General features: G+C 65.9%; 2 protein-coding genes across 2 annotated transcripts in view; one reads left to right on the forward strand and one right to left on the reverse strand.

The window, feature by feature from the left end:
* The first annotated feature begins 747 nt into the window (after positions 1-747).
* USP43 (ubiquitin specific peptidase 43) lies at positions 748-18743 on the forward strand. Its single transcript, XM_075111677.1, has 15 exons — positions 748-1236; positions 4749-4889; positions 8605-8705; positions 12144-12236; positions 12588-12723; positions 12816-12939; positions 13635-13797; positions 13901-14012; positions 14557-14660; positions 15045-15122; positions 15232-15361; positions 15452-15800; positions 16452-16610; positions 16876-17031; positions 17116-18743. Exons 1-15 carry the CDS (start codon positions 748-750, stop codon positions 17829-17831), a joined length of 3051 nt encoding a protein of 1016 aa, XP_074967778.1. The 3' UTR covers positions 17832-18743.
* A 2109-nt stretch (positions 18744-20852) lies between these two features.
* Positions 20853-27432, reverse strand: part of ARHGAP44 (Rho GTPase activating protein 44) — a 37986-nt gene continuing 31406 nt past the window's right edge. The window contains 1 exon segment of the mRNA XM_075111132.1: positions 20853-21779. Coding sequence (XP_074967233.1) covers positions 21631-21779 — 149 coding nt within the window. The 3' untranslated portion in view covers positions 20853-21630.

A 27432-nucleotide genomic window follows, 5' to 3' on the forward strand; every position in this document is an offset into this window, starting at 1 on the left:
AGCCCTGGGGCCGTGGGGGGGACAGCAGGCTGGGGTACCCAGGGGTGATGCTTGGGGTGATGCTGGGGGTGGTGGGGGGCATGGCTGGGAGTCCTGGGAAAGCCCTGAGGTGACGCTGGTGACTGTGGGGGTTGCCAGTGGGAGATGGCTGGGACTCCTGGGAAAGCCCTGGGGCCACGGAGAGTGGGCAGTGGGGTGGGGTACCCGGGGATGATGTTTGGGGTGCTGCTGGGGGGACATGGCTGGGAGTCCCAGGAAAGCCCTGGGGTGATGATGGGGATAGTGGAGGATTCTGGGGGCACAAAGCTGGGAGTCCTGGGAAAGCCCAGGGGTGATGCTTGGGGTGGTGGGGGGTCATGGCTGGGAGTCCCGGGAAAGCCCAGGGGTGATGGGGGGTCATGGCTGGGAGTCCCGGGAAAGCCCTGGGGTGATGCTAGGGCCGCCGGGGCTCGGCCGCCCACGCCGCCGGCGGCGGCAGCAGCTCCCCGCTCCCGCTCCCGCTCCCTCCTCCTCCTCCTCCTCCTCCTCCTCCTCCCGGCTCCCTTCCCTCTCCCTTCTCCCAGAGCCAGCCCGGCCGGGGGAGGAGCCGGCCGCGCACAAAACCGCCCGCCCGGCCCCGCCGGCCCCCGCACCGGCACCGGCACCGGCGGCGGGGGGCGCCCAGCGCCCGCCCGGGGCCATGCGCGCCGCGCCGGGGCCGGGGCCGGCGGGGCCGGGGTCGGGGTCGGGCGGCCGCCGCCCGGGGCCATGAGCGGGGCGGGGGGCGGCGGGGGCAGCGCCGGGGGGCGGCGGGCGGCGGGCGGGCGGCGGCGGCGGGCCCTGCGCTCCCTGGGCAGCCTGGCCGGGCGGCTGCTCCGCACCTGGGCGCGCCTGGCCGGGGGTCGCGGGAGGCGCCGGGCCGCCCCGCAGGACGACGACGGCGGGTTCCGGGGGGGCGGCCCCGGGGCGGGGGGGGAGCGGCGGCGGCGGCGGCCCGGGGAGGGGGCGGCGGCGGCGGCGGCGGGGGGCGGCGGGGAGCGGCCGCCGGGCGCGCAGGGGCTGCGGAACCACGGGAACACCTGCTTCATGAACGCGGTGGTGCAGTGCCTGAGCAACACGGCGCCGCTGGCCGAGTTCCTGGCGCTGGGCCGGTACCGCGCCCGCGGGGCCCGCGCCGAGGTCACCCACCGGCTGGCGGCGCTGGTCCGCGCCCTCTGGACCCGCGACTACACCCCGCAGCTCTCCGCGGAGTTCAAGGTACCGGCGCCGCCGGGCGCGCCCCTCCCCGCGGCCTCCCGCCACGCCCTGCCACGCCCTGCCACGCCCTGCGCCTCCCGGGGGTGCCTCCTGCCCCTGGCACCCCCAACACCCACCGGCACCCCCCCCTGCTCCCGTCACCCCCGTGTTCTCAGCACGCACTGACACCCCCTGCTCCTGCTGCTCCCCCCTGCTCCCGGCACCCACCGCACCCCTCCACTCCTGGCATCCCCCCTGCTCCCGGCACCCACTGCACCCCTCCACTCCTGGCATCCCCCCTGCTCCCGGCACCCACACACCCCTCCCAGCACCCACCGCACCCCTCCACTCCTGGCATCCCCCCTGCTCCCGGCACCCTCGCACCCCTCCCATCACCCACCGCACCCCTCCACTCCTGGCATCCCCCCTGCTCCCGGCACCCACCGCACCCCTCCCAGCACCCACCGCACCCCTCCACTCCTGGCATCCCCCCTGCTCCCGGCACCCACTGCACCCCTCCACTCCTGGCATCCCCCCTGCTCCCGGCACCCACACACCCCTCCCAGCACCCACCGCACCCCTCCACTCCTGGCATCCCCCCTGCTCCCGGCACCCTCGCACCCCTCCCATCACCCACCGCACCCCTCCACTCCTGGCATCCCCCCTGTACCCGGCACCCACCGCACCCCTCCCAGCACCCACCGCACCCCTCCACTCCTGGCATCCCCCCTGCTCCCAGTACCCGCTGGCATCCGCCGCTCTTGGTGCCCTCCCTGTAGCCAGCACCCACCTGCATCCCCCCTGCTCCCAGCACCCACCGGCACCCCTCCCACCACCCACCGGCATCCCCACCACCCACCGGCATCCCCAGCACCCACCTGCATCTCCTCTGCTCCCAGCAACCACTGGAACCCTCTGCTTACAGCACCTGCTCCCCTGCCTCATCCTCCCCCTGTCCCCCCCCAGTCCTGCTGTCCCCCCCAGCCCTGCCGCCATCACCCACCTGCAGCCAGGCTGCCTCCCCTGAGCCCCGTCCCCCCTCTGACCGGTGAGCCCCCGGCCCCCCTGCGGAGCGGTAAGGGTGAGCGGTGGGGTAAGGCGGGACGGCGGCCTCGGGCCCCGCCGCCGAGCGGGTGTCGCGCCCCGCCTGGGCACGTGCCCGCGTGCTGCAGGCCTGCGCCCGCTCGGGGACGGGGTGTCGGGCGCAGGGCAATGCTTTTAGCCCCACGCGTGGGGACGCGTGCCCATGGGTGACATTTCAGCAGGGACGTGGTGCTGCAGTTAAACTTTGCCAAGTGCTGTGGGCACCGGGAGGCTCCTGGGAAGCCGGGCTCCTTCCCGCGTCCGGGTTTCTGGCAGCGCTGCCGGCTGCTGTGGCAGCAGCCGAGCTGTTCCTGCGTGGGCAGGGGCCGGGGTACCCGCTGCTGTGCCCCCCCTTTCCCAGGGGGACCTGCCTGCCTCCATTCCCTGCCTGGAGGCTGGCGCACCCACCCCGCAGGGATTGCCGGGCTGCAACGGGTGCTCCGGGGGTGCAGGGTGCTCACTGCCCTTCAGTTTCCTTGTGGCAAAGTAATGAGCTCCTGCAGCGCTTCCATGCCCTCCGCTCCTAAACCCACGCCTTCCTTAGGCACAGAGTGGAAAAAACCCCAAAACTTCCAGCATTTGCTTTGAATTTCTTCGGTGAATTGCCACCTTATTTTTTTATTTTTTTAAAAAATCTGACTAAATAAGATTTAAAGTAAGAGCCGAGTCTGACTCATTTTGCTTGGAGCCCATCCGTGGTGGCCTTGCTCCCTCTGCTTGCACCGGGATGCCTGTACTGCTGGGAGCAGGGCTGGGGGCAAGCGGGGCCAGCGGGGGTCTTGGCTCGGGGTGTTTCCCGGCGGTGCTGGAGGTGTGAGCCCTGTCCCGGCAGGTCCCAGCACGCCGGTTAGAATCGGCACAGATGGTCAAGGTTTAACTGCATCAGCTGGTTAAAATCTGCACGGATGGACGGGTTTTCTCCCTCCCGGTGCTGGTTTTGGGACTGAGCTCCTAAAATTGTCCTTTCCTCTTCAGCTCTGAGCAGCCACCGCCAGCCCAGGCTCAGTGATGTGTCCCTGGGGACCCCAGCCGTACCTTTTGGGGTGCTCCCTGGGTGCCCTCCCTGGGCTTTCCGCAGGGAGCGGGTTTCCCAGCCCTTGGCACCCTGCTCTTTCAGGGTGAGGGACCCATCCTGGCTCTGCTGGTGCTCAGGGTGGAGAGGTGACCCCAACCTGGGACCACTGGGCTGGGAGCTGGCAATGGACTCCCTACTGGTGCCACCCAGGTGGGTCTCGGAGGAGGGACCCCCTGGGCCAGCAGCGCTGCCTCGCCAGCCGCCCCATGGGGCCCTGACTGTCCCCGGGCCCCATCCTGGCTCTCAGCCCCACGCCTCGGCCCCGCAGCGTTCCCAGCCACATCTTCCCACTGCAGCCCCCGGCGAGGGCAAACACCCCATAAGGGCATCATGCTGCTTGCCTAACAGTGAAATTAATGCCAATTAGCCCAAATGCTATGGCCTGGCTGATGGGGGGTAGGTGTGGAGATTAGGGCCTGATCCAGGCACGGGCAGGGGGACACTGTGGTTGGTGGCACCTCGGCTTTCAGGGCAGGGTGCCCAGAGGGTGCATCATGGTGGTTTCGCCCCCGTGCCTGCTCTGGGACCGATTCCTGTGCATCGGGGGGGGGGGGGCAAGGAGGGGTGTACACTGGGGAGCCCCATCAGCACCTCCTGGGGACCCTCTGCGGGGCTGGGGGGACAGAGGAGGGGTGAGAAGAAGGCAGCCTTGGGCAGGGGGAGCGGCAGGGCTTTGTGTGGGGGACAGAGCCCGGCAGAGCAGGTAGCAACCCCTCAACAGCACCGCCCTTGGGGCGGGGGTCTGGCAGGAACCCCCTGGGACGTCTCTGGTCCCTCGTCCAGGTCTCACCCGCTCTGCTCCAGTCAGAGGGCACTGGGTGCTGGACTCTGATGGGCTGAGCATTGCCAGGTTTGGGATGCAGGGGGTTTCCTCCTGCCTGTGTGGGCAGGGCAGGCAGGGCTGGCAGCTCCCCTGCCCATGGGCCACGCATGTGCTTGACTGTATGAACAGCCCTTATCTCTTCTGGGGACTTGGGTGGCTGAGCTGGCACCACCGGCATCGCCTGGCTGGGGAAACTGAGGCACAGGGAGGCGCTGGGCTGGCTGCTGGTGACAGGGTGGCAGGGGCAGGCAGGACCTGGGGGAGAGCTGCTCCCTGCCGAGTCATCCCAACACTGGGAATTGCTGTTACACGGGGTTGGTGCCGTCGGAGTGTGTGGGTCGGGTCACACCGGTGGGTCCCCGTGGGCTTGGCTTGCCACATGGGTTTGTTGGGGGGTGCCCTGTCCCCTCGCCCGCAGCAAGCTGTCACCTCCCAGCCTCACCCTGGCAGCTGAAAGCTGGGTTTTTGTGATGGGTGCTAATGAACCGGCCATTCCTCAGTGCCGGCCAGCGTGGCCCGAGGCTCAGCACCCTCCCTGCCCGTCTCTTGCAGAACATCGTCTCCAAGCACAGCTCGCAGTTTCGGGGCAACGCGCAGCACGACGCCCTCGAGTTCCTGCTCTGGCTGCTGGACCGCATGCACGAGGACCTGGGCGCTGCCTCCCCGGCTCAGCAGGCCTGTGTTCCCGAGGAGGTGGGTGGCCCCGCCAGGGTGGCCGCGCACCCTGGCTCAGGGTGGGGGCATGTCCACGCCGGGTCTGGGACTGGGGAAGCCCAGATGTCCTGGGAGGGGGCGGGCTGGAGTTGTCCCCCGTACACCGGTACAGAATGGGGATGCTGGTGGAGGGAGGGGAGGATGGCGGGATCCAGGTGCTGCGGGGCTGGGCGGGGTGGTTGGGTGCTGGGAGAGCATGGGGGTGTTGGCAGGAGCCCATCCAGCTGAGCACCCTGGTTCTGATGGGCACCCTTGTTCTTGGGGTTGCTCGTTCAGGAGGAGACCCAGCCCCACCATCCCTCCCTGCCACCAGCTAAGCTCGCTGTAATTACAGCACTCAGTGGCTTTGCTGCTGGCGAAAGGAGTAATTAAGTCTCTTCCATCCGTCTGCGCTCACGGCATCGCCCTGGCCCTGCCTGCCTGTTGCAGCGGGTGGATTTGTGCCGCCGGCGCTTGCCGCCTCGGCTCGGCTCAGCAGCCTCGGCTCGGCTCAGCAGCGTCCTGCACCCGCTTTGGGGGGGATGCTCGTCTTGGGCACAGGGTCCTGGGAGCAGCTTCATCCTCCCTGTCCCCAGCTTGGGGCATCGTGGCTGTGGGGTGTGGGTCGGGGACCCCACGGGTAGCCCCTGCCCGGCCTCCAGCCTAGCGTGGGTGCAGCTCCATCCCGCGCGGGAGAGCTCGGCTGCGGTGCCCATCTCCAAAGCCTCTGGCCGGGGCAGCCCCGTGGCTTCCAGCCTTTCTTGGCTGGGGGTCTGCAGCCATCCCTGCACCAAGCTGAGCCGTCCTCAGCCCTGCCCACCTTTCCCCAGAGGCATTTCAATACCCCAGGCTGTTTGGGAGAGCCTGGCAGAGGGCAGCTCCCCTCGCCTCGAGGCACCAATGCGCGCCACGGGCTGTGGGGTGACGCCGGCGGTGCCCTCGTCTGCCCGCGCTGTGCCGGGCAGTGCCGTGGCAGCGCCCAGGGTGCCCGCCTGGCTCTGGGGATGGGACCCTTTGTGTCCCCGCCAGCATCCTTGGTTTTGCTTGGCATCCCCCAGTCCTGGTCCCATTTGGGGGATGCCACCTGAGTGGCACCCATGTGTCCCTGTCCTTAGGGAGGGGGTGCATGGTGGGGGCCCTGAGGCTGAATAAATGGCTCTGAAGTGTCTGGATGGAGGTGGGCACGCACGCGTCCGCCCCGGTTTTGCGTGGGAGGAGGGTTTGTACCGATACCGAAGGACGGGCATGGTCTGGAATGGTTCACTCCTGGTCAAACCCGTGCCGAGGCTCAGGGACCGGAGGAGCTCAGCTGGTGGAAAGCAGAAGACGAGGAGGTCGGTGGGTCCAGGGCCCAGAGCCAGGCAGGCTGGAGGGGTGGAGATACCATCCTGGCTGTTTGATGGGCACCCACAGGGTGTCTGCTGTGGCTCTGGGGCCAGCTGGGTGGGGACCAAGGCTTGGCTGCCGGAAGGGCTGGAGAAGGAGGCACCCCCTTGGTTTTGGGGGGATTTTGGGGGACGTGTGGGGAACAGGCACCGTCCAGGTCCCCCCTCTGCCACACCAGATGGACCCTGGCCCTGGGCAGACCGTAAGGACACGTCAGGCTCAGCAGGACCTGGTGCCAGCAGATGGCACGAGGAAAATCCACCTCCCAGCCAAATACCTCATTGATTTTCAGTCTTGCTCATCACGACACCAAAAACTCTTCTTCTTACCCCAAAACAGCCCAGACCTTTCCCAAGCTACCGAGGTTCCTTTCTGCGATGTCTCTTCTGCCATCAGGCTCCTTGTGCCCATAGCAGGGGGTGAAGCCGGTGGCTCCTGTCCCCTGTGTGTGGGGACGGGGGCTCCCCGGAGTTCCCAGGGCAGTGGGTGGGCAGGGAGGTGTCAGGTGTCCCCTAACCAGGCAGGTTTGTCTGTGTAGCATGGTCATGTCCCACCATTCCTGTTTCCTGCGGGGCAGAGCAGGGGGCCCGGCCCCTCCTAGGGTGCCCTGGGTGCAGGGCACATCTCGCCTCCCGCAGCTGGTGCTGGCATCCCCCAAATTTGGTAACGGCTGCCCCCCTGGCTGGACATGCACCCTTTCCTCGTGAGGGAGGAAAGGATCCTGTGCAGCCAGCCGGCGCCGTCCTTGGTGTCAGCCTGTGTCAACAGCAGAGCCCGTGCCTCAGTTTCCCCGTGCACCGAGCAGGGGGGATGGAGAGAGGGCTCCCTCGTGCAGCGTTCAGCCCACGGAGGAGCGGGCTTCTCTCAGGGAAGGCGGCCCAGTGTTGCTCCCGCTCTTGCGCAGGGACGTGCCACGGGCTTGCCGGGGGGAATGGGTGCGGGCGCCCAGCCGGGGAGCACGGCTGGCTGCGGTGGTGCCGGCAGCTGGTGCATCAGGCGTGGAGAGAGGCCAGGGGTCTGTGGGGGGAGAGGTGGTCGCCCCGCCGTCCGGGGCTGAGCCGGGGGACACAGTGACATGGGGAGGGGGCCGAGGGATGGGTTGTCAGCGGAGCAAGTGCTCCCCACAGCTGCCTCCCCTGCCAGCTCGGGGGATGCTGGCAGAACGGCACTGCTCCCACTCTCTGCGCCGGGCACGTGGGCTCTGAAAGCCCAGCTCTGGGGCAGGGGCAGGGGGTCGGGGTGCTGGGTGCTGTGCCAGGGCTCAGGGTGCCGTGCTAGGGTGCTGTGCCTCAGTTCTGCATGCCGAGTGCCATGCCTGGGCTTGGGGTGCCAGCTGCCCTGCCGGGGCTTGGGGTGCCATGCCAGGTGCTGTGTCTGGGCTTGGGGTGCCAGCTGCCGTGCCAGGGCTTGCTGCTCGTAAGAGGCGCTGGGGAAACATGCAGCAGCGGGGCTCATTCTCTGGGCGGCACTGGCAGCCCCGCGCCGGCACACCTGCCTGGGAGGGCATCACGCCAGCCAGGGCTTTTTTTAGCTCCCTGGTTCTGGTATTTTGTGTGTGGTTAATTCGCACCCGGCTGTATTTGCCTCAGGTGGGCGCACCTGCTCGAGGAGCTCATCTTGCAGACATGCAGACGGACACACCGACCATTGCTCGCTGCAGCATTCCACTGTCTCACACCCCCACCCACCCCAGGTCCCCACAGCACGGCTGGTCCCAGTACCCATGGGTGCCGTGGGCGCCTCCCTGCTGGGGCTGCCGACCCTGCGAGTGTGCCCGTGGGCACTGGGGCTCCTTGGGGGGAGGTTGTGGGAGTACTGGCTTTCCCCCACCAAGCTTTGCCCTGCCAGAGGTGCCCGTGCTGCAGCACGGATAAGCCGTTCCAGCCGACTCACCCAGGATTTCCCTCCTGGAGCATTTGAGCTGGGCTCAAACATGTTCCCAGCTCAATTTCCTCAGTGTCCAGAAGCTCTGGACAGAGGGGCTGTGTCGGGTGACCGCTGGGAGGTCTCACCTCTGCAGACCCCCTGCCCGCCCGTGGGTGCTGGGGCAGGGATATGGGTGGAGGGTTAACCCTTAGTGCCCCGCGCTGGCTGGTGGATGGGATGCACCCCAGAATTTCCCCAGGAGAAGGCATGGTAGGGGGGCCTGGGGGGCACGGGGCTGGTGAGTGCCAGGTAGGGGTCACATTGGCATCACCTTCAGCCTGTCCTCATGCCGTGGGGACGCTGAAGCTGGGCTTGGTTCACAGGGACGTGTCCCTAACCCCTCAAGGGTAGCAGGGGGGGTCCCCCGGCACCTCACTCACCCACTCGTCTCTTGCCCCCGCAGCCTGGCGAGGACAGGAGCGGCAGTGCCGGCAGCTCCCCGTCGGCTGCCCAGCATCCCCGCGGGCAGAGCTTCGTGCAGAGCCACTTCCAGGCGCAGTACAGGTGAGCGGGGAGGGCCAAATCCTGCCCAGCGAGGCTTCGTCCTCCTGCGAGCCCCCAGCAGCACTGCAGGGGCTTTGCTGGTGGGTGGCTGGGCTCTGGAAGCCCAGGGAAGGGACGAGCTGGGGAGCACTCAGCCTGCAGAGAGGCTCCATCCATCCATCCCACCCAGCCTGGGCACAGGAGCTGCTCCCCTCACGGGCAGTGAAGCCATGGCTAGGGGCGAAACGAAAGGTGAGGAGTTTCAGGACATCTCTTAGCCTGCTGCAATGCTAGCAAATATTTTTTGCAAGTGTTAAAAAAGACGTGGGGAGGGTTGGAGCCTGAATCCCTGTGGCAGTGAGCGGGGTGTCCTGCCCACTCCCCACCCCTGTCTCAGCCCTTGGGCTCCCGGTAATTAGCTGGGAAGCTCTGGGAGCAGCAAAATTAGGATGGAGCGATGTTTTATTTGCACGGTGCAATGCTGGCAGTGTTGTCTGGGCTGTGCGGGTACAATGGGGTGGGGGTGAGGGGCCGGGCAGCTCTTGGCCAGAGGGGGCAAACTGGATTTAGTATGGACTGATCCAGAGCAGGGTCTGAAACCACATCCCAGGGGCGGTTTTTGGTGCAGGCGGATGCCTGGTGCTTGGGACTGAGAGCACGGGGACATCAGCCACATCCAGTGTCACCTCCTGGCATGGACATGGACACAGGCAGACCCCAGGCCTGGCCCTGCTTCTGCCTGCCACGTGCCTTCCCTGGGCATTTCATAGCCCCTGCCTTAGGAGACCCCATTGTCCTCCTCGCCGTGGCCCTAACAAACCCTTAAGTGGGTCCCTTCGTTATCACCGCCCCAGGGTGGGGAGGGCCACCAGGAGATGGCTTTTGCTGGGACAGCTGATTTTGCACAGCAGTTTGCTGCCAAAAGCAAGGCGGCTGCTGAGCTGGTGGGGCTGGGGGCTTGGCCTGGGGAGACGGGCAGGGGGTGCCCTTGGTGGCCTCCATCAGTACTGCAGGGCTGTTGGTGGTGGGTGATGGAGCAACCCAGTAAGGCGTGGTGTCCCTCAAGGGCCCATACTGGGACCAGTAGAATTTAATATCTTCGTCAGTGATGTCGTGGGGTTGAGAGCAGCCTCGGCAAGGTGCACCAAGCTGAGCACTGCCGTTGGTGTCTGGAGGGAGGGGGTGCCCTCTGGAGGGAGGGGGTGCCCTCTGGAGGGGCCTGCACGGGCTGGAGGGGGTGGCCATGTGAACCTCATGAAGCTCAACCAGGCCAAGGTCCGGCACTTGGTTTGGGGCAATCCCCAGTACCAGTACAGACTGGGGGATGGATGGAGAAGGACTTGGGGGTACTGGTGGATGAAAACTCGGAGGTGAGCTGGCACCGTGCGCTCGCAGCCCAGAGAGCCCGTCAGATCCTGGGCTGCATCACAAGAAGCGTGGCCAGCAGGGTGAGGGAGCGGATTCTGCCCTTTGCTCGGCTCTCGTGACACCCCCCTGCAGCGCTGCGTCCGGCTCTGGGCTCCCCAGGGCAACACAGGCACGGGGAGCCGGTCCAGAGGAGGCCACAGAAATAGTCAGAGAGCTGGAACAGCTCTGCTATGGAGAAAGGCTGGAAGAGCTGGCGTTGTTCAGCCTGGAGAAGAGAAGGCTGCGGGGATACCTTACTGCGGCCTTTCGGTGCTTAAAGGGGGCTGATAAGAAAGATGGAGTGAGACTTTTTATCAGGGCCTGCAGTGACAGGACAAAGGGCAATGTTTTTGAACATCAAGAGGGTGGGGTTGGACTGGACATAAGGAAGAAATTTTTTACAATGAGGTTGGTGAAACCCTGGCCCAGGTTGCCCGGAGAGGTGATCGATGCCCCAGCCCTAGAGACACCCAGGGCCAGGCTGGACGGGGCTCTGAGCGACCTGATCTAGTTGGGGATGTCCCTGCTCGCTGCAGGGGGTTGGACTGGACGGGCTCTAAAGCTCCCTCCCAACCCAAACCGTCTGTGGTTCTGTCACAGGACTCAGGATCCAGGTTGTCCCAGGCCTGTCCCAAAGGACCAGCGCGGGGACGTCCCTGCATGTGGGTGATGGGACACCCGACACGTTCACCTGGCTGAGCCCCACGGGGTGCTCGGGTGGGCCAGCATCTGCCCACCCCGTCCCATGCCATGGCATTGCAGGCGAGAGGGGGCACATCTGGCACCACAAGTCCTTCCTCCTGTCCCAATTAATCCCTCAGATTGTATGAAAAAAAGGCACTTTAATTATCCACCCACTTCTGCGTGCCAGAGCCCGTCTGTGCCCAAAAGGATTTATTAATTGGTGCGGCTGCTTCCCGGAGAGCTTCGAGGTGGTGGCTAACAAGGGCTCAGGATTTTGATTTGGTTTTTAATTGATCTTTTCCCTTTTTGTTGAATAAAAAGGAGAGGAAAAAAAAAAACAATTCAAAAAACCCCAGAATTAAATAGGGGGTAAGGTGGTGGTTGGAATTAAAGGTTCATTTAAACCAGGCATTGGTGGAGCATCTCCTGCAGGATGCTGTGGGAGATGGGGAAGCCTTGCTGCTGCCAGGGGGACCTGGCCCTCCCCGGTGGCCCTGTGCCCCCCGACAGAGCAGCAGGGTCCCCCCGCACTGGAGCCAGTGGCTGTGCCATGGCAGGGACCAGACGGGCTGGGTACTGCCCCTGGCCCCGCGCCGGCAGGCTGGGAGCACGACCCTGGGGGGTGCAGGATGCGTCCCCGCGGTGCTGGCGGGGATACCAGCCCGGCGGGTGCAGCGTCCAGCCCTGCGGTGGGGGCAGGTGGATGGGGAGCTCGGCAGGACTGTGGTGTGCCCTGGGGCCGCTTGCCGGGGGGACGGTCACCGCCTGGTGCCACCACCGCCCCTGCCTCTGGCGCTGGGTGCCAGGGCGGGCAAGGGGCCAGCGGTGCCTCCCCAGGGTTTGTCATGGGGCTGAGGGCGGCTGCCCATCAGCGCCTCCTCCCTGCAGCCCAGCCACAGCCCTGCTTTTCAGGAGAGGTCCTGTCCCTTCCCAGCACCCCAAGGTGTTGTCCTTGCTTAACCCCCACCTGGGTGGGCCGGGGTCACCTCAAAGCCTCCAGGAGCCACTCTGGGCTTTGCAAGCCCTTGGGAGAGGGAGGTCTTTCAGGGCCACAGCCACATGTGGGAATGAGAGACCTCACAGCCCCCAGCCCTGGGATTTCCCCCTGGCTTCTGCAGCACCAGTTACTGCAGTCACCCTTGTTAGGTTTCAGAGTGAACAGATCATTGGGCTGGGCAGGTGGGTAGGGGCTGCCGTGCCTTGCCCTAGCAGGAGGTTGTGCAAACCCAGCGTGATGCCGTGGCCATTGAGCCCTGTGGGATGCGGTGCCCAGGGTGCGGTACCCGTGGCAGGGCGCTGCAGCCCCAGGGTGGGTGCTCTGGGGGTGCCGTCCCCGCGCCGGTGACGCGCCCCGGCCGTGTTTCGCAGGTCCTCCCTGACGTGCCCTCACTGCCTGAAGCAGAGCAACACTTTCGACCCCTTTCTGTGCATCTCCCTGCCCATCCCGCTGCGCCAGACCAGGTGAGCCCAGCCCTGCGCCTCCCCAGCCGCTCGCCAGCGCGGCAAGAGGCACGGCTACCACTTGGGGGCGGGCGGTGTTTGGCTCCAATGAGAGTAATTTGCATATTTTGGGGTAAATAATCAATTCGGGAGGTGGTAGCAGCGTTGGGACAGGTGGCGGCCACCACTGCAGGAGCAGGGACGATGGGTGTTTGCTGCCCCGGAGTCAGAGCCGCCACGCTGGGGCGCGGATCCCTCCGGCGTGGTCACGAGCGGCGTCGGGTCTCGGCGTGGCGTGTGGTGGCTCTCCCCGCCGAGGCGCGTGGGCGCACACACACCCGTGTCGTGTGTGTGTCCCCCCGGTGTCCCCAGGGCTCTCAACGTCACCCTGGTGCTGCAGTGCGAGCAGCGGCGGTTCGTGCGGGTGGGGCTGGCCGTGCCCCTGCTGGGCACCGTGGCCGAGCTGCGGGAGATGGTGGCGCGGGAGGGACGCATCCCCCCGGAGCAGGTAACGGGGTGTGGGTGCGGGGTGGCGGGGAACAACCAGGGACACCCCCCACTCGCTCGGGGACGCTGAGGGCGCCGGGTGCCGCCCCGCAGGTGATCCTGGCCGAGGTGTCCCCGCGGGGCTTCCTGCGCTCGCTGGGTGACACGGAGGAGCTGGGTGCTGCTGGGGAGGGGGCTCCCCTCTACGCCTTCCAGCCCCCCCCCGCCCGCCACGCAGGTACTGCCCCCCTCCTCTCCTGATTGGCTGGCGGCTGGCCAGCTGTACAGCCCTGATTGGTTGGGAGTGGCTTGTGCGGCCGCAGGGTTGGTGGGATGGGAGCTGTGCTGGGGGCGGGGCAGGGGCCAGGGTTGGTGGGAGGCGGTGGGTCCCCTTGCTGTGATTGGTGGCTGGGAGGTGAACTGTGATTGGTGGGGGAGTGGGTCCTGTCTGCTGTGATTGGTCAGAGGCAGCGGCTCTGCACTGGGATTGGAGGGAGGTAGTCTGTGCTGGGATTGGTGGGAGCTGTGTCCCCTCTGCTGTGATTGGTGGGAGCCTTGTTTTCCATTCACCCCAAGCCCCATGATTGGTTGAAAGTGGGTGAGCTCTTCTGTGATTGGTGGGAGGCAGGTGTGCTCTGTTGTGATTGGTTGCAGGCAGGTGTACTCTGCTGTGATTGGTGCTAGTCTTGTGTTCCCTCTTCCCTCCTGCCTGTGGTTGGTTGGAGGCAGGCGTGCTCTGCTGTGATTGGCAGAGGCCACGCCTCCCGGGCTGTGATTGGTGGGCAGCATGGGGGCGCAGGCAGCCCCAGCAGCAGGCAGGGCGCCTGGCAGGGGGAACCCCGCGCACTAATTAATGCCTGGCCTGAACGAGATCGCCTTAATTCCTGTCCCCGGGCGGCCGCCCCGCCCTGCCCCGCCCTGCCCCGCCCGCAGGGTGCCCCCGCAGCCTGCCAGCCTCCCCCGGGGCGGCCCAGCCGGAGGGGCAGCGCCCACTGCCCGCTGCTGCCCGCTCCTCCGACTGCCTGCACCGCGGGGCGGGCGGCCGCATCCTGCTGCTGCTCTGCAACACGGCGGGCGTCGGAGCCCAGCTCGCCAGGTACCTGCCCGCCCTGCCCGCGCTTCGCCTGCCCTCTGCCTGCCACGGCGGGAGGGGGCGCGGGGGCGGCCCCCCTCAGCCTGGCGTCCCCCGCTGTCCCCAGGTTCGGGCCACCGCTGGTGCTGCGGGAGGAGCGGGGCGTCTCGTGGGAGCAGCTCCAGCAGAGCATCCTGGCCCAGCTGCGGGCCCTGCTGCGGGGAGAGGTGCGGGTGCAGGTGAGCTGGCGGCGGGGGACACCGCTGGCCCCCCCTGGGGACACGCTCGGCCAGGGCTGGTGGCACCTGCTGGCACCGCGGCCGTGGAGGGGAAGGAGCTGAGGGTGGCTGTGGTGGCCCCGTGGGTGGCCGTGGTGGCCCCGCGGGTGCTTGCATTGTCACTACGGGTGGCCAGTGGTGTCACCATGGGTGACCACAGTGTCACCACGGCTGCCGGCAGTGCCACCCAGCTCCCACGGCAGAGCCGCCCCAGCCCAACCACCCTCCCCAGCGCCCAGGTGCCGCCATCCCATGGGTGCTGGTGTCCCTGTGCCGCCCCTCTGCCCCCAAGTCACACTGCAGTCAGCGGGACTGGTCATGCCCCTGCCCCACATCCCCGCCCCCACGGGCATCCCCTGCCAGCCTGGCCACAGGGACCAAAGAAACCTGCTTTTGGGTTGTTTTTCTGTCCCGTGTCACAAAGTGGGGCTCCCCCCAGGTGGCACAAGGGGGCCGGGAGGGCTCTGCCCCCCAAACAGCCCCACAGCCCACTCTCCCCTCGCAGGGCGCGGGAGCCCTGTTCCGCATCCGCCTGGCTGGGGGCTCGGCCCCCTGCGCCTACCTGTCCCCGCAGGACCCCCGCCCTCTCTGCCACCCCGCCATCGACAGGTAAGGGCGCCTGCGGGGATAGGATTGTCCCCAGACTGTCCCCTCCTTCCCCATGGGTGGCCCCGGTGTCCGTGTGGGTGGCCGTGGTGGCCCCGTGGGTGGCCCCGATGTCCCTATGGGTGGCTGAGGTGTCCCCATGGCTGGCCTCAGTGTCCCCATGGCTGGCCATGGTGTCCCCGTGGGTGGTCGTGTTGGCCAAAGGTGTCCCTGTGGCCACAGGCGGCCACCCTGCTCACCAGGGTCTGGGTCCCCAGCTCCATGTCCCCACCATGGGTGCTGCTCGGGGAGGAGGTGACCGTCCCCACCTGCCACCTGGCAAGGAGGTGGCCCCACGGAGACAGGGGCTTTGTGGGGGGGGGCCTCTCACCTCGTCCTCACCCCCAGAGCGCTGCAGCTGAGCGGGGCGGGTGGCCCTCCCCACGTGAAGCTGACGGTGGAGTGGGACGTGAGCACCAAAGAGCGGTGAGTCCCTCGCACGCAGGGTGTGGGGGGACACCCCACCACTCCGATCACCCTCCCTGACACCCTCCCCCGTGCCCCGTGTCCCCCCACCTCCCCGCTCCCCGCGCAGCCTTTTCGGCAACATCCAGGAGGAGGTGGTGCAGGACGCGGAGAGCGTGCGGCTGCAGCAGCAAGCGCACCGGCAGCAGCACAGCTGCACGCTGGACGAGTGCTTCCAGCTCTACACCAAGGAGGAGCAGGTATGGGGCACCCTGCCCTACCGGGGGTGGCTTTGGAGGTGGCAGGGGGGTGTTGGGGAGCGAGGTGGCCGTGGCATGTGGTGTCCCCAGCTGGCCCCGGACGACGCCTGGCGCTGCCCGCACTGCAAGGTGCCCCAGCAGGGCACGGTGAAGCTGAGCCTCTGGACGCTGCCCGACATCCTCATCATCCACCTCAAGCGCTTTCGCCAGGTGGCTGAGCACCGGCACAAACTCACCACGCTGGTGAGGTTCCCCCTGCGGGGTCTCGACATGGCCCCCCACATGGCGCAGCGGGGCCAGGCCGGCGGGCAGCTGTTGGGGCGCTGGGCGCCCTGGCAGCCCCCCCTCTGCCTGCCCCCGAGCTGCCCCCGCGACTACCTCTACGACCTATACGCTGTCTGCAACCACCACGGCAGCATGCAGGGCGGCCACTACACCGGTGAGCGCGGGGGGTGCCGGGGGGCTCGGGGCCTGCAAGTGGGGTGGGGGGCACGGCAGGGGTGTGCCGTGGGGCACACGGGGGGTTTGGGGGGGCGCTGCAAGGGGTCTTCTGTGGGGCACAGCGTGGGGGTTTGGGGGGGCACTGTAGGGGGTGTGCCATGGGGTACAGTGTGGGGTTGGGGGGGCACTGCCAGGGGTGTGGCATGGGGCGTGGCAGCAGAGTGTGGGGCACATCAGGGAGCATGGCATAGGGCTTGGGGGGTACTGCAGGGTTGTGCTGTGGGGCACAACGTCATGAGGTTGGGGGGCACCTCAGGGCAATATGCTGTGGGTCACAGTGTGGGTCGGGGTGGGGACCTCAGGGAGCTGTTGTGGGGGCACAGCATGGAGTTGGGGGGCACCTCGGAGGTGCCTGCTGTGGGGCACAGCACAGGGGAGCCGGGCCGCAGGGGGCACACCGGATGGCATCGCAGGCACGGCCCCGGGATGTCCCCCCCAGCCGTCTCCTGCACCCCCAGGCTGCCCCTGTGCCGTGGGGCTCAAGCTCCCCACTGCACCGTGGGACTGGGTGGGGGGCTGGGGGGAGCCAGGGCAAAGCCTGCGTCTCCCCATCATACTCTGTGTCCCCCTCCTCACCCATTGCCCCCAGCCTACTGCTGCAACGCCCTGGACGGGCGCTGGTACAGCTACGACGACAGCCGGGTGGAGGGGGTGCAGGAGGCGGAGGTGAGCACCCGCAGCGCCTACATCCTCTTCTACCAGCGCCGCAACGCCGTGCCCGCGTGGTCGGCCGGCAGCTCCGTCAGGGGTGAGCACCCCCACATCCCTGCCCGCCTGCGCCCCGACAGTCCCCGGGCGGCCCGAGGCCACCGCTCCAGGCCCACGGGCATGGCCGAGCGCGCGCACGGGCACGCAGAGTACGGTACACGCGCGTGCACACGCGTGTGCACGTGGACATGCATGCACGCCCATTGCTGAGCACCCATGGGTGCTGCAGCAGCGACCGCCCCGGGGTGCCGGGCCTGGCGGGACCCCTCGCCCCGCAGCCCGGCCCAGCTTCCCGCTCCCCGCAGGCTCCGCCGCCTCCTCGCTCTCGGATCACTGGCTGGCTCGCCTGGGCGGCAGCACATGGGACACCACGGCCACGCGGGACGCCACGACCTCGTGTCCCTCGGCCGCCCAGACCCCCCCGCCTGGCACCCCTGATGCCACCACCGCCCTGGAGAAAGGTGATGCCGAGCGCCCCGTCCCCACCCCAGGACCCTGGCGGGGGGGTTCTGCCTCCTCCCAACCTATTCTTTTTTTAACTGCAGGTGGCTTTGAGGCCAGACCCTTGGTGCGGGGTGTCCAGGGCCGCAGCCTCAGCGTCAAGCTCTCGCCCGCCGGCGGCCCCCCCAGGGCTGTGCCCCCGCGCTGGTCCTTCACCAGCAAGGAGCGGGGTCGGCCGGGGGTCCCGGGGGAGCTGGTGGCCTACCTGGAGTCAGGGCGCCGGCCCCGCTGCACCCGCCGCTCCCTCCTGCCGCTCAGCGGGAGTGGGAAGAGTGGCCCCGGCACCACCCCGTCCCCCAGCCCTGCACCAGCCGGCCCCCCAGAACATCACGGCATGGGGCAGGAGGAGCCGGGCACACCCCGAGCCCCCCGCCGGCCCCTCCGTGTGCCCCTGCTGCGGCGAGCTGCCAGCGCTGGGGCCGAGGGGTCCCTGCGCCTGCCCCCCAAAAGCCAGAGCAGGCCAGCGCAGAGCGGGGAGGGGACGGGGGGGCTTCGCCGGCCCAGGCTGCCGCAGCCGGAGGGGGATGCGAGTGTCCCCCCGGCACGGCTGTCCCCCAGCCCCGCGGTCATGGCACGCTCGCAGAGCTCAGCCAGCCTGCCCCCCCGCCCCGAGGGCAGCCTGCGGCGCTCGGCCTCGCTGGGAAGGGGTGCAGGGTGTCCCCCCCTGCCCGCCCAGGGTCCCCCCACGGCCACGCTGCAGCGGGGACGGCAGCCCACAGGCTCGCTGTGCCGCCCGGCCGTGCCCGAGTCCAGCTTCTGAGACACGGCCGGTGGCTATCCCTGCAGGGGCACCCCAAACTGGGTGCTGTCCCAGACTGAGGGCTCCTGAACCATGGGTTCCCAAACAAGGGCATCGCAAAGCAGGGTCACGCTGAACCAGGAACATCCCAACCTGGGGGTTCCCGGACCAGGGCATCCCCAAACTGGAGGTATTCAGGTATCCCAAAGCTGGGTCATCCCAGAACAGAGACACCCAACCCAGGGGCATCCCAAACTGGGGGTGTCCCAACCCAAGGGCATCCCAAACTGGGGGTGTCCCAACCCAAGGGCATCCCAAACTGGGGGCGTCCCAACCCAGGGGCATCCCAAACTGGGGGTGTCCCAACCCAGGGGCATCCCAAACTGGGGGGCATCCCAACCCAGGGGCAATCCTAAACTGGGGGTGTCCCAACCCAGGGGCATCCCAAACTGGGGGTGTCCCAACCCAGGGACATTCCAAACTGGGGGTGTCCCAACCCAGGGGCATCCCAAACTGGGGGCATCCCAAACCGGGAGCACCCTGAACCAGAGGCTCCTAAATCAGGGCATCCCAACCCAGCGACATTCCAAACTGGGGTCATCCCAAACTGGTGTCTCTGAAACCAGGGGCATCCCAACCCAGGGCCATCCTGAACGGGGGGCATCGCCCGCTCCCCTCCCCATGCCCCCTCCCAGGGAGTGGGCGGGCACGGGCTCCCCAGCTCCGCCAGCCCTGGGACGTGAGAGTATTTATTGTACCGGGAGAGTTTTATTCAGAGACGCTTTTTGTTTTCTAAAAGGCGACTATTTTGGGGGGGGCAGGCGGGCCCCCCACACCAAGGTCTATGCAATACGCGATTCATCCAGCCAGCTTTTGTACGCGGGGCTGCGGCCCCCCACCGCCGGCGGTTTCTATTAAAGACACGTGAAAGGAGCCCGGTGCGGTGCTGGGGGGGCAGCGTCCGTCCCCGGGGACGTACCCAGGGGGTGGGAAGGGCTTTGTGTCCCACGGGAGGGTGGCCCTGTGCTGCGGAGCGTGCTGTGCCCCGGGGCGGCGGCGCTCAGCCCCAGCGTGGGGCTTGGTGGGGTCAGCACTGGCCAAGTCCTGCCCCCCTGGGGTGGCTGTGGTGGGAGGTCCCGGGGCCGGTGGCAGTGCCAAGAGCACCGGAGCCATGGCACTGCGTGGCTGTGCCCAGTGAGGCAGAGGAGGGGGATCTGGGGAAGCTTGGTGCAGGCACAGCAAGAGGCAGGGATGGGCACGGAATAGGTGGGCTCGAGGTGGAGACGGAGGTGGAGGAGAGGAAGGGGGTGCTGGAGGTAGGCGTGGAGGTGGGATCAGCAGGGAGGAGGTGGAGCTGGGTGGGGACGAGGTGGGATTGGGGTGGAGGTGGAGGACATGAAGGTGGAAGTGGAGGAGATAGGGGTGGATGCAGTGGGATGGTGATGGAGGAGACAGGGCCGGTGATGGAGGTAGAACTGGAGCATGTGGAGGTGGAGATGGAGGAAGTAGGATTGGGTTGAGGTAGAGGAGAAGGAGGAGATGAAGGTGGAGGAGACCGTCCCATGCTGGAGGCTGCTCCAGGCTAAGGCCCTTGCTGGGCCACCGCTGGTGCCGCGGCTGTGACCCTGCTTTGCAGCAGGGCACACATGTGGGATTGGCAGCCCTGTGTCACCCAGGCAAGCAGCAGGTCCCCAGGGCACTGACCATGGGATGCCGCTGGTGACAGGGTGCGATCGGCCATGGGATGGCCCTGGCTATGGGATGTCACCGGCCACGCAGTACCGTGGCATGGCAGTGTCCATGGCGGGGGCTGTGCATGGGGATGGGGGGGGCAGTGGGGAGGGACAGCTGTGCTGCCCGCGGCTTTGCCACCATTGCCGAAGGCTGTTGGGGGGTGGGAGGTGCTCTGAGGGCTGCTGTTGGATGACGGGTTTTGATGCCACCCTTATGACCCAACCCGATCATCCGAGACCTTCTGGCTCCCTGCAACGTCCAGAGCACCCAAGTGGCCCCAACACCCTCCTGGAACAGGTCACAGTGCTGCTGGTGTCAGCGGTGGCCCTGGGGCTCTTGGTGGCATGGCATGTGCTGTGGAGTCCCAGCAGCTCCTGCACCCCACGAGCCCCCCCTGCACCCCAGCCTGAGCCTGGGTGCATTGCACTGCATTTGGGGTGCTTGCGAGAGCAGCGCTGAGCCCAGGGGTTGCATGGGGGCTGCTTGGGGTATGTGACCCTTCCCAGCCATGCAACCCTTTTTGGGGTGGGGGATTTCCAATCTCCCCTCCACCAAAGGGGCCCCCAGGCTGGGAACCCCTCCCAGCAATGTGCCCAGCATAGGCAGACCACCTTACCTTCCCTGGTACCTGTGTCTGCCTGCAGGTGTGATGGCCCGCCGGTGCCTCCATGCCTTCCCAGGCAGCAGCATCCCTCCCCATGCCCCGTAGACATGCCCTGCTGCACCCTGCAAAGCGGGGTCCAGGCCCCAGCCCCATCCCACCAGGCTGGAGGAGCCCCTGTTGCCACAGAACCCCATCCACTGCCTGTCCTCCCCCACCAAGTGGGGTTCCCCTCCGCACACACTGCTCAGCCCCCAGCGGCAGCAACTGGGCTGGTGCCCACCGTGGGTTTGGGACCACCCCAAATCTGGGCCGAGACCACCCCGGGCCTGACTCCGTCTCATCCCTTGGGACCATGGAAGCCCACACAGAGGGAAAAAAACCCAATTATTTTATCACCCCAACCCTCATTAAACCCCATTTCCTACAGCAAAGCGTCCTCTGAGTGTCCATGTCCTAAATACATCAGTGGGCACCAATCCAGGCTGGGACCACCCCAAATCCAGGCTGGGACCACCCCAAATCCAGCCTAGGCCCACCCCACACCTGGTGCTGCCCCATCCCACGGGACCAGGACCCCAACACCCCGCACAGACCCCACCCCACCATTTTACCCCCCCCAGCTCCAAGCCCCCACCCTCCCGCCACGGCCGGGCGCGGCGCTGCCGGTGCCGACAGGCATTAACCAAACGCCAGCGCTGCCGGGCAGGTCACAGCGAGTGGCACACGGATTTATTGATCGCTTCGGGGTGCTGGTGCCCCCGGGGCCCGCCTGGGGCGAGGGGCACAGCGTGAGCGGGGTGGGGGGGCGAAGCGCTGCCATTTCCATCCTCCCTCTGTGCACCGGGTGGGCGGGAATGGCTCCAAATAAAACAAATCTCTATATATTTTTTCTATATATATACAAATATATAATATATATATATCTCTGCCGATATATATATATATCTCTTATCTCTCTGGAAAGGATAAAAGGTTAATTTGTTTTCGCATGCACGACCAAAGCCACCAACCCACTGGGACAGCGGGCGCCGAGGGATGTGCACCCTTGCCCACCAGCACCCCGAGAGCCCGGAGGGGGGCCACATCCTGCGTCCCCAGGTTATTGCTGCTCAGGTCCCATCCTGCTCCGGCAAACAAGCGGAGGGGGAAGAAGCCGAAGAAATGAAATCCCGCTGCAAAGCGCCGGCCAGCGCGTTGTCACCTGGCCGGTACCCGGTGGCACCCACCATCGGGGCCCGGAGGAGATGGCGGCGGCACCCCAGGACCGTGGGTGCTGCGGGGTGCGGGGGGCGGGGGGGGGGCGCAGGCACCCAGTTGAAAGGCAAAGTCTGGATAAGGCGAAAAAAAATGAAATAAAGAACAGCGACTGCCCCCAAACCGGGCGCTTTGCCACCCAAAACCGGTGTGCCGGTGGCCCTCGGTGCCGCTGGCCAGTGCTGGCCCCTGGGTGCTGCAAGGATGAGCTTGGGGACAGGGACACTGTCATAGGGCTGTGCTCTCCGATTCCTCCTCCTCCTCCTGCCGGGCAGCCGGGCCCTTCCCCGAGAGTCTCTGCGGTGCCTCCGGCGGGTCCCGGCACAGGGCGGCATCCGGAGGGACGTGGAGGGAGGGGACCTCAAAACGGAGCAGACCTGCGGGAGGGCAGAGTCAGGGGGACGCCGCGGTGGCGGGACACCTCGCCGGGGCTGGCGCCACAACCAGGGCCGTCACCACGGGTCCCTGCCCTGTGCCAGCCCACCCTAGCCGCAGCCTGGGGCTCGGGCCCCTCCACCCCACCTTGCTGCCTGTCTCCCACCGACCGCGCCCTGCTCTCCCACCACGAGTGCGGGTGCCAGAGGGCTGCTGCGCCTGGCAGGCTCTGCTGCGGCACACCACGGGCAGCAGCCCCCGCGGGCACACGGCGGGGAGCTGCACCCATGCCAGGGCGTGATGCCTGGGCGCGACGTCAGCGCTGCACCAGTGCCCGGGTGCGATGCCAGGGTGCAATGCCCGAGCTGCACCAATGCCTGGGTGCAATGCCCGGGTGCAATGCCCGAGCTGCACTAATGCCTGGGTGCAATCCTTGGGCTACAGTCGTGCCTGGGTGTAACACTGCCATGATGCAATGCCCGGGTGCAATGCCAGGGTGCACCAATGCCTGGGTGCAATCCTTGGGCTACAGTCGTGCCTGGGTGTAACACTGCCATGATGCAATGCCCGGGTGCAATGCCCGAGCTGCACCAATGCCTGGGTGCAATGCCAGGGTGCAATGCCCGAGCTGCACCAATGCCTGGGTGCAATCCTTGGGCTACAGTCGTGCCTGGGTGTAACACTGCCATGATGCAATGCCCGGGTGCAATGCCAGGGTGCACCAATGCCTGGGTGCAATCCTTGGGCTACAGTCGTGCCTGGGTGTAACACTGCCATGATGCAATGCCCGGGTGCAATGCCCGAGCTGCACCAATGCCTGGGTGCAATGCCAGAGTGCAATGCCTGAGCTGCACCAATGCTTGGGTGCAATGCCAGGGTGCAATGCCCGAGCTGCACCAATGCCTGGGTGCAATGCCAGGGTGCAATGCCCGAGCTGCACCAATGCCTGGGTGCAATGACAGGGTGCAATGCCCGAGCTGCACCAATGCCTGGGTGCAATCCCTGGGCTACAGTCGTGCCTGGGTGTAACACTGCCATGATGCAATGCCCGGGTGCAATGCCAGAGCTGCACCAATGCCTGGGTGCAATCCTTGAGCTACAGTCGTGCCTGGGTGTAACACTGCCATGATGCAATGCCCGGGTGCAATGCCCGAGCTGCACCAATGCCTGGGTGCAATGCCAGGGTGCAATGCCCGAGCTGCACCAATGCCTGGGTGCAATCCTTGGGCTACAGTCGTGCCTGGGTGTAACACTGCCATGATGCAATGCCCGGGTGCAATGCCAGGGTGCACCAATGCCTGGGTGCAATCCTTGGGCTACAGTCGTGCCTGGGTGTAACACTGCCATGATGCAATGCCCGGGTGCAATGCCCGAGCTGCACCAATGCCTGGGTGCAATGCCAGGGTGCAATGCCTGAGCTGCACCAATGCCTGGGTGCAATGCCAGGGTGCAATGCCCGAGCTGCACCAATGCCTGGGTGCAATGACAGGGTGCAATGCCCGAGCTGCACCAATGCCTGGGTGCAATCCCTGGGCTACAGTCGTGCCTGGGTGTAACACTGTCATGATGCAATGCCAGGGTGCAATGCCAGGGTGCAATGCCCGAGCTGCACCAATGCCTGGGTGCAATGCCAGGGTGCAATGCCTGAGCTGTACCAATGCCTGGGTGCAATGCCCGGGTGCAATGCCCGAGCTGCACCAATGCCTGGGTGCAATGCCCGGGTGCAATGCCCGAGCTGCACTAATGCCTGGGTGCAATCCTTGGGCTACAGTCGTGCCTGGGTGTAACACTGCCATGATGCAATGCCCGGGTGCAATGCCAGAGCTGCACCAATGCCTGGGTGCAATCCTTGGGCTACAGTCGTGCCTGGGTGTAACACTGCCATGATGCAATGCCCGGGTGCAATGCCCGAGCTGCACCAATGCCTGGGTGCAATGACAGGGTGCAATGCCTGAGCTGCACCAATGCTTGGGTGCAATGCCCGGGTGCAATGCCCGAGCTGCACCAATGCCTGGGTGCAATGCCAGGGTGCAATGCCCGAGCTGCACCAATGCCTGGGTGCAATCCCTGGGCTACAGTCGTGCCTGGGTGTAACACTGTCATGATGCAATGCCAGGGTGCAATGCCAGGGTGCAATGCCCGAGCTGCACCAATGCCTGGGTGCAATGCCAGGGTGCAATGCCCGAGCTGCACCAATGCCTGGGTGCAATGCCCGGGTGCAATGCCCGAGCTGCACCAATGCCTGGGTGCAATGCCCGGGTGCAATGCCAGGGTGCACTAATGCCTGGGTGCAATCCTTGGGCTACAGTCGTGCCTGGGTGTAACACTGCCATGATGCAATGCCCGGGTGCAATGCCAGGGTGCACCAATGCCTGGGTGCAATCCTTGGGCTACAGTCGTGCCTGGGTGTAACACTGCCATGATGCAATGCCAGGGTGCAATGCCCGAGCTGCACCAATGCCTGGGTGCAATGCCAGGGTGCAATGCCCGAGCTGCACCAATGCCTGGGTGCAATCCTTGGGCTACAGTCGTGCCTGGGTGTAACACTGCCATGATGCAATGCCCGGGTGCAATGCCAGGGTGCACCAATGCCTGGGTGCAATCCTTGGGCTACAGTCGTGCCTGGGTGTAACACTGCCATGATGCAATGCCCGGGTGCAATGCCCGAGCTGCACCAATGCCTGGGTGCAATGCCAGAGTGCAATGCCTGAGCTGCACCAATGCTTGGGTGCAATGCCAGGGTGCAATGCCCGAGCTGCACCAATGCCTGGGTGCAATGCCAGGGTGCAATGCCCGAGCTGCACCAATGCCTGGGTGCAATGACAGGGTGCAATGCCCGAGCTGCACCAATGCCTGGGTGCAATCCCTGGGCTACAGTCGTGCCTGGGTGTAACACTGTCATGATGCAATGCCAGGGTGCAATGCCAGGGTGCAATGCCCGAGCTGCACCAATGCCTGGGTGCAATGCCAGGGTGCAATGCCCGAGCTGCACCAATGCCTGGGTGCAATGCCCGGGTGCAATGCCCGAGCTGCACCAATGCCTGGGTGCAATGCCCGGGTGCAATGCCAGGGTGCACTAATGCCTGGGTGCAATCCTTGGGCTACAGTCGTGCCTGGGTGTAACACTGCCATGATGCAATGCCCGGGTGCAATGCCAGGGTGCACCAATGCCTGGGTGCAATCCTTGGGCTACAGTCGTGCCTGGGTGTAACACTGCCATGATGCAATGCCAGGGTGCAATGCCCGAGCTGCACCAATGCCTGGGTGCAATGCCAGGGTGCAATGCCCGAGCTGCACCAATGCCTGGGTGCAATCCTTGGGCTACAGTCGTGCCTGGGTGTAACACTGCCATGATGCAATGCCCGGGTGCAATGCCAGGGTGCACCAATGCCTGGGTGCAATCCTTGGGCTACAGTCGTGCCTGGGTGTAACACTGCCATGATGCAATGCCCGGGTGCAATGCCCGAGCTGCACCAATGCCTGGGTGCAATGCCAGAGTGCAATGCCTGAGCTGCACCAATGCTTGGGTGCAATGCCAGGGTGCAATGCCCGAGCTGCACCAATGCCTGGGTGCAATGCCAGGGTGCAATGCCCGAGCTGCACCAATGCCTGGGTGCAATGACAGGGTGCAATGCCCGAGCTGCACCAATGCCTGGGTGCAATCCCTGGGCTACAGTCGTGCCTGGGTGTAACACTGTCATGATGCAATGCCAGGGTGCAATGCCAGGGTGCAATGCCCGAGCTGCACCAATGCCTGGGTGCAATGCCAGGGTGCAATGCCCGAGCTGCACCAATGCCTGGGTGCAATGCCCGGGTGCAATGCCCGAGCTGCACCAATGCCTGGGTGCAATGCCCGGGTGCAATGCCCGAGCTGCACTAATGCCTGGGTGCAATCCTTGGGCTACAGTCGTGCCTGGGTGTAACACTGCCATGATGCAATGCCCGGGTGCAATGCCAGGGTGCACCAATGCCTGGGTGCAATCCTTGGGCTACAGTCGTGCCTGGGTGTAACACTGCCATGATGCAATGCCCGGGTGCAATGCCCGAGCTGCACCAATGCCTGGGTGCAATGCCAGGGTGCAATGCCCGAGCTGCACCAATGCCTGGGTGCAATCCTTGGGCTACAGTCGTGCCTGGGTGTAACACTGCCATGATGCAATGCCCGGGTGCAATGCCAGGGTGCACCAATGCCTGGGTGCAATCCTTGGGCTACAGTCGTGCCTGGGTGTAACACTGCCATGATGCAATGCCCGGGTGCAATGCCCGAGCTGCACCAATGCCTGGGTGCAATGCCAGGGTGCAATGCCTGAGCTGCACCAATGCCTGGGTGCAATGCCAGGGTGCAATGCCCGAGCTGCACCAATGCCTGGGTGCAATGACAGGGTGCAATGCCCGAGCTGCACCAATGCCTGGGTGCAATCCCTGGGCTACAGTCGTGCCTGGGTGTAACACTGTCATGATGCAATGCCAGGGTGCAATGCCAGGGTGCAATGCCCGAGCTGCACCAATGCCTGGGTGCAATGCCAGGGTGCAATGCCTGAGCTGTACCAATGCCTGGGTGCAATGCCCGGGTGCAATGCCCGAGCTGCACCAATGCCTGGGTGCAATGCCCGGGTGCAATGCCCGAGCTGCACTAATGCCTGGGTGCAATCCTTGGGCTACAGTCGTGCCTGGGTGTAACACTGCCATGATGCAATGCCCGGGTGCAATGCCAGGGTGCACCAATGCCTGGGTGCAATGCCAGGGTGCAATGCCCGAGCTGCACCAATGCCTGGGTGCAATCCTTGGGCTACAGTCGTGCCTGGGTGTAACACTGCCATGATGCAATGCCCGGGTGCAATGCCAGAGCTGCACCAATGCCTGGGTGCAATCCTTGGGCTACAGTCGTGCCTGGGTGTAACACTGCCATGATGTAATGCCCGGGTGCAATGCCCGAGCTGCACCAATGCCTGGGTGCAATGACAGGGTGCAATGCCTGAGCTGCACCAATGCTTGGGTGCAATGCCCGGGTGCAATGCCCGAGCTGCACCAATGCCTGGGTGCAATGCCAGGGTGCAATGCCCGAGCTGCACCAATGCCTGGGTGCAATCCCTGGGCTACAGTCGTGCCTGGGTGTAACACTGTCATGATGCAATGCCAGGGTGCAATGCCAGGGTGCAATGCCCGAGCTGCACCAATGCCTGGGTGCAATGCCAGGGTGCAATGCCCGAGCTGCACCAATGCCTGGGTGCAATGCCCGGGTGCAATGCCCGAGCTGCACCAATGCCTGGGTGCAATGCCCGGGTGCAATGCCAGGGTGCACTAATGCCTGGGTGCAATCCTTGGGCTACAGTCGTGCCTGGGTGTAACACTGCCATGATGCAATGCCCGGGTGCAATGCCAGGGTGCACCAATGCCTGGGTGCAATCCTTGGGCTACAGTCGTGCCTGGGTGTAACACTGCCATGATGCAATGCCAGGGTGCAATGCCCGAGCTGCACCAATGCCTGGGTGCAATGCCAGGGTGCAATGCCCGAGCTGCACCAATGCCTGGGTGCAATCCTTGGGCTACAGTCGTGCCTGGGTGTAACACTGCCATGATGCAATGCCCGGGTGCAATGCCAGGGTGCACCAATGCCTGGGTGCAATCCTTGGGCTACAGTCGTGCCTGGGTGTA

This window comes from Phalacrocorax aristotelis, chromosome 16, assembly GCF_949628215.1.
Source record: "Phalacrocorax aristotelis chromosome 16, bGulAri2.1, whole genome shotgun sequence".
Lineage (NCBI taxonomy): Eukaryota > Metazoa > Chordata > Aves > Suliformes > Phalacrocoracidae > Phalacrocorax > Phalacrocorax aristotelis.

Bases quoted from the DNA above. Each gene is read 5' to 3' on its own strand.
- USP43 (XM_075111677.1), top strand. From the start codon at position 748: ATGAGCGGGGCGGGGGGCGGCGGGGGCAGCGCCGGGGGGCGGCGGGCG. The intron at 14,013-14,556 runs GTGAGCTGGCGG...CTCCCCTCGCAG, and splicing joins GGGGAGAGGTGCGGGTGCAG to GGCGCGGGAGCCCTGTTCCG. The intron at 16,611-16,875 runs GTGAGCACCCCC...CGCTCCCCGCAG, and splicing joins GGCCGGCAGCTCCGTCAGGG to GCTCCGCCGCCTCCTCGCTC.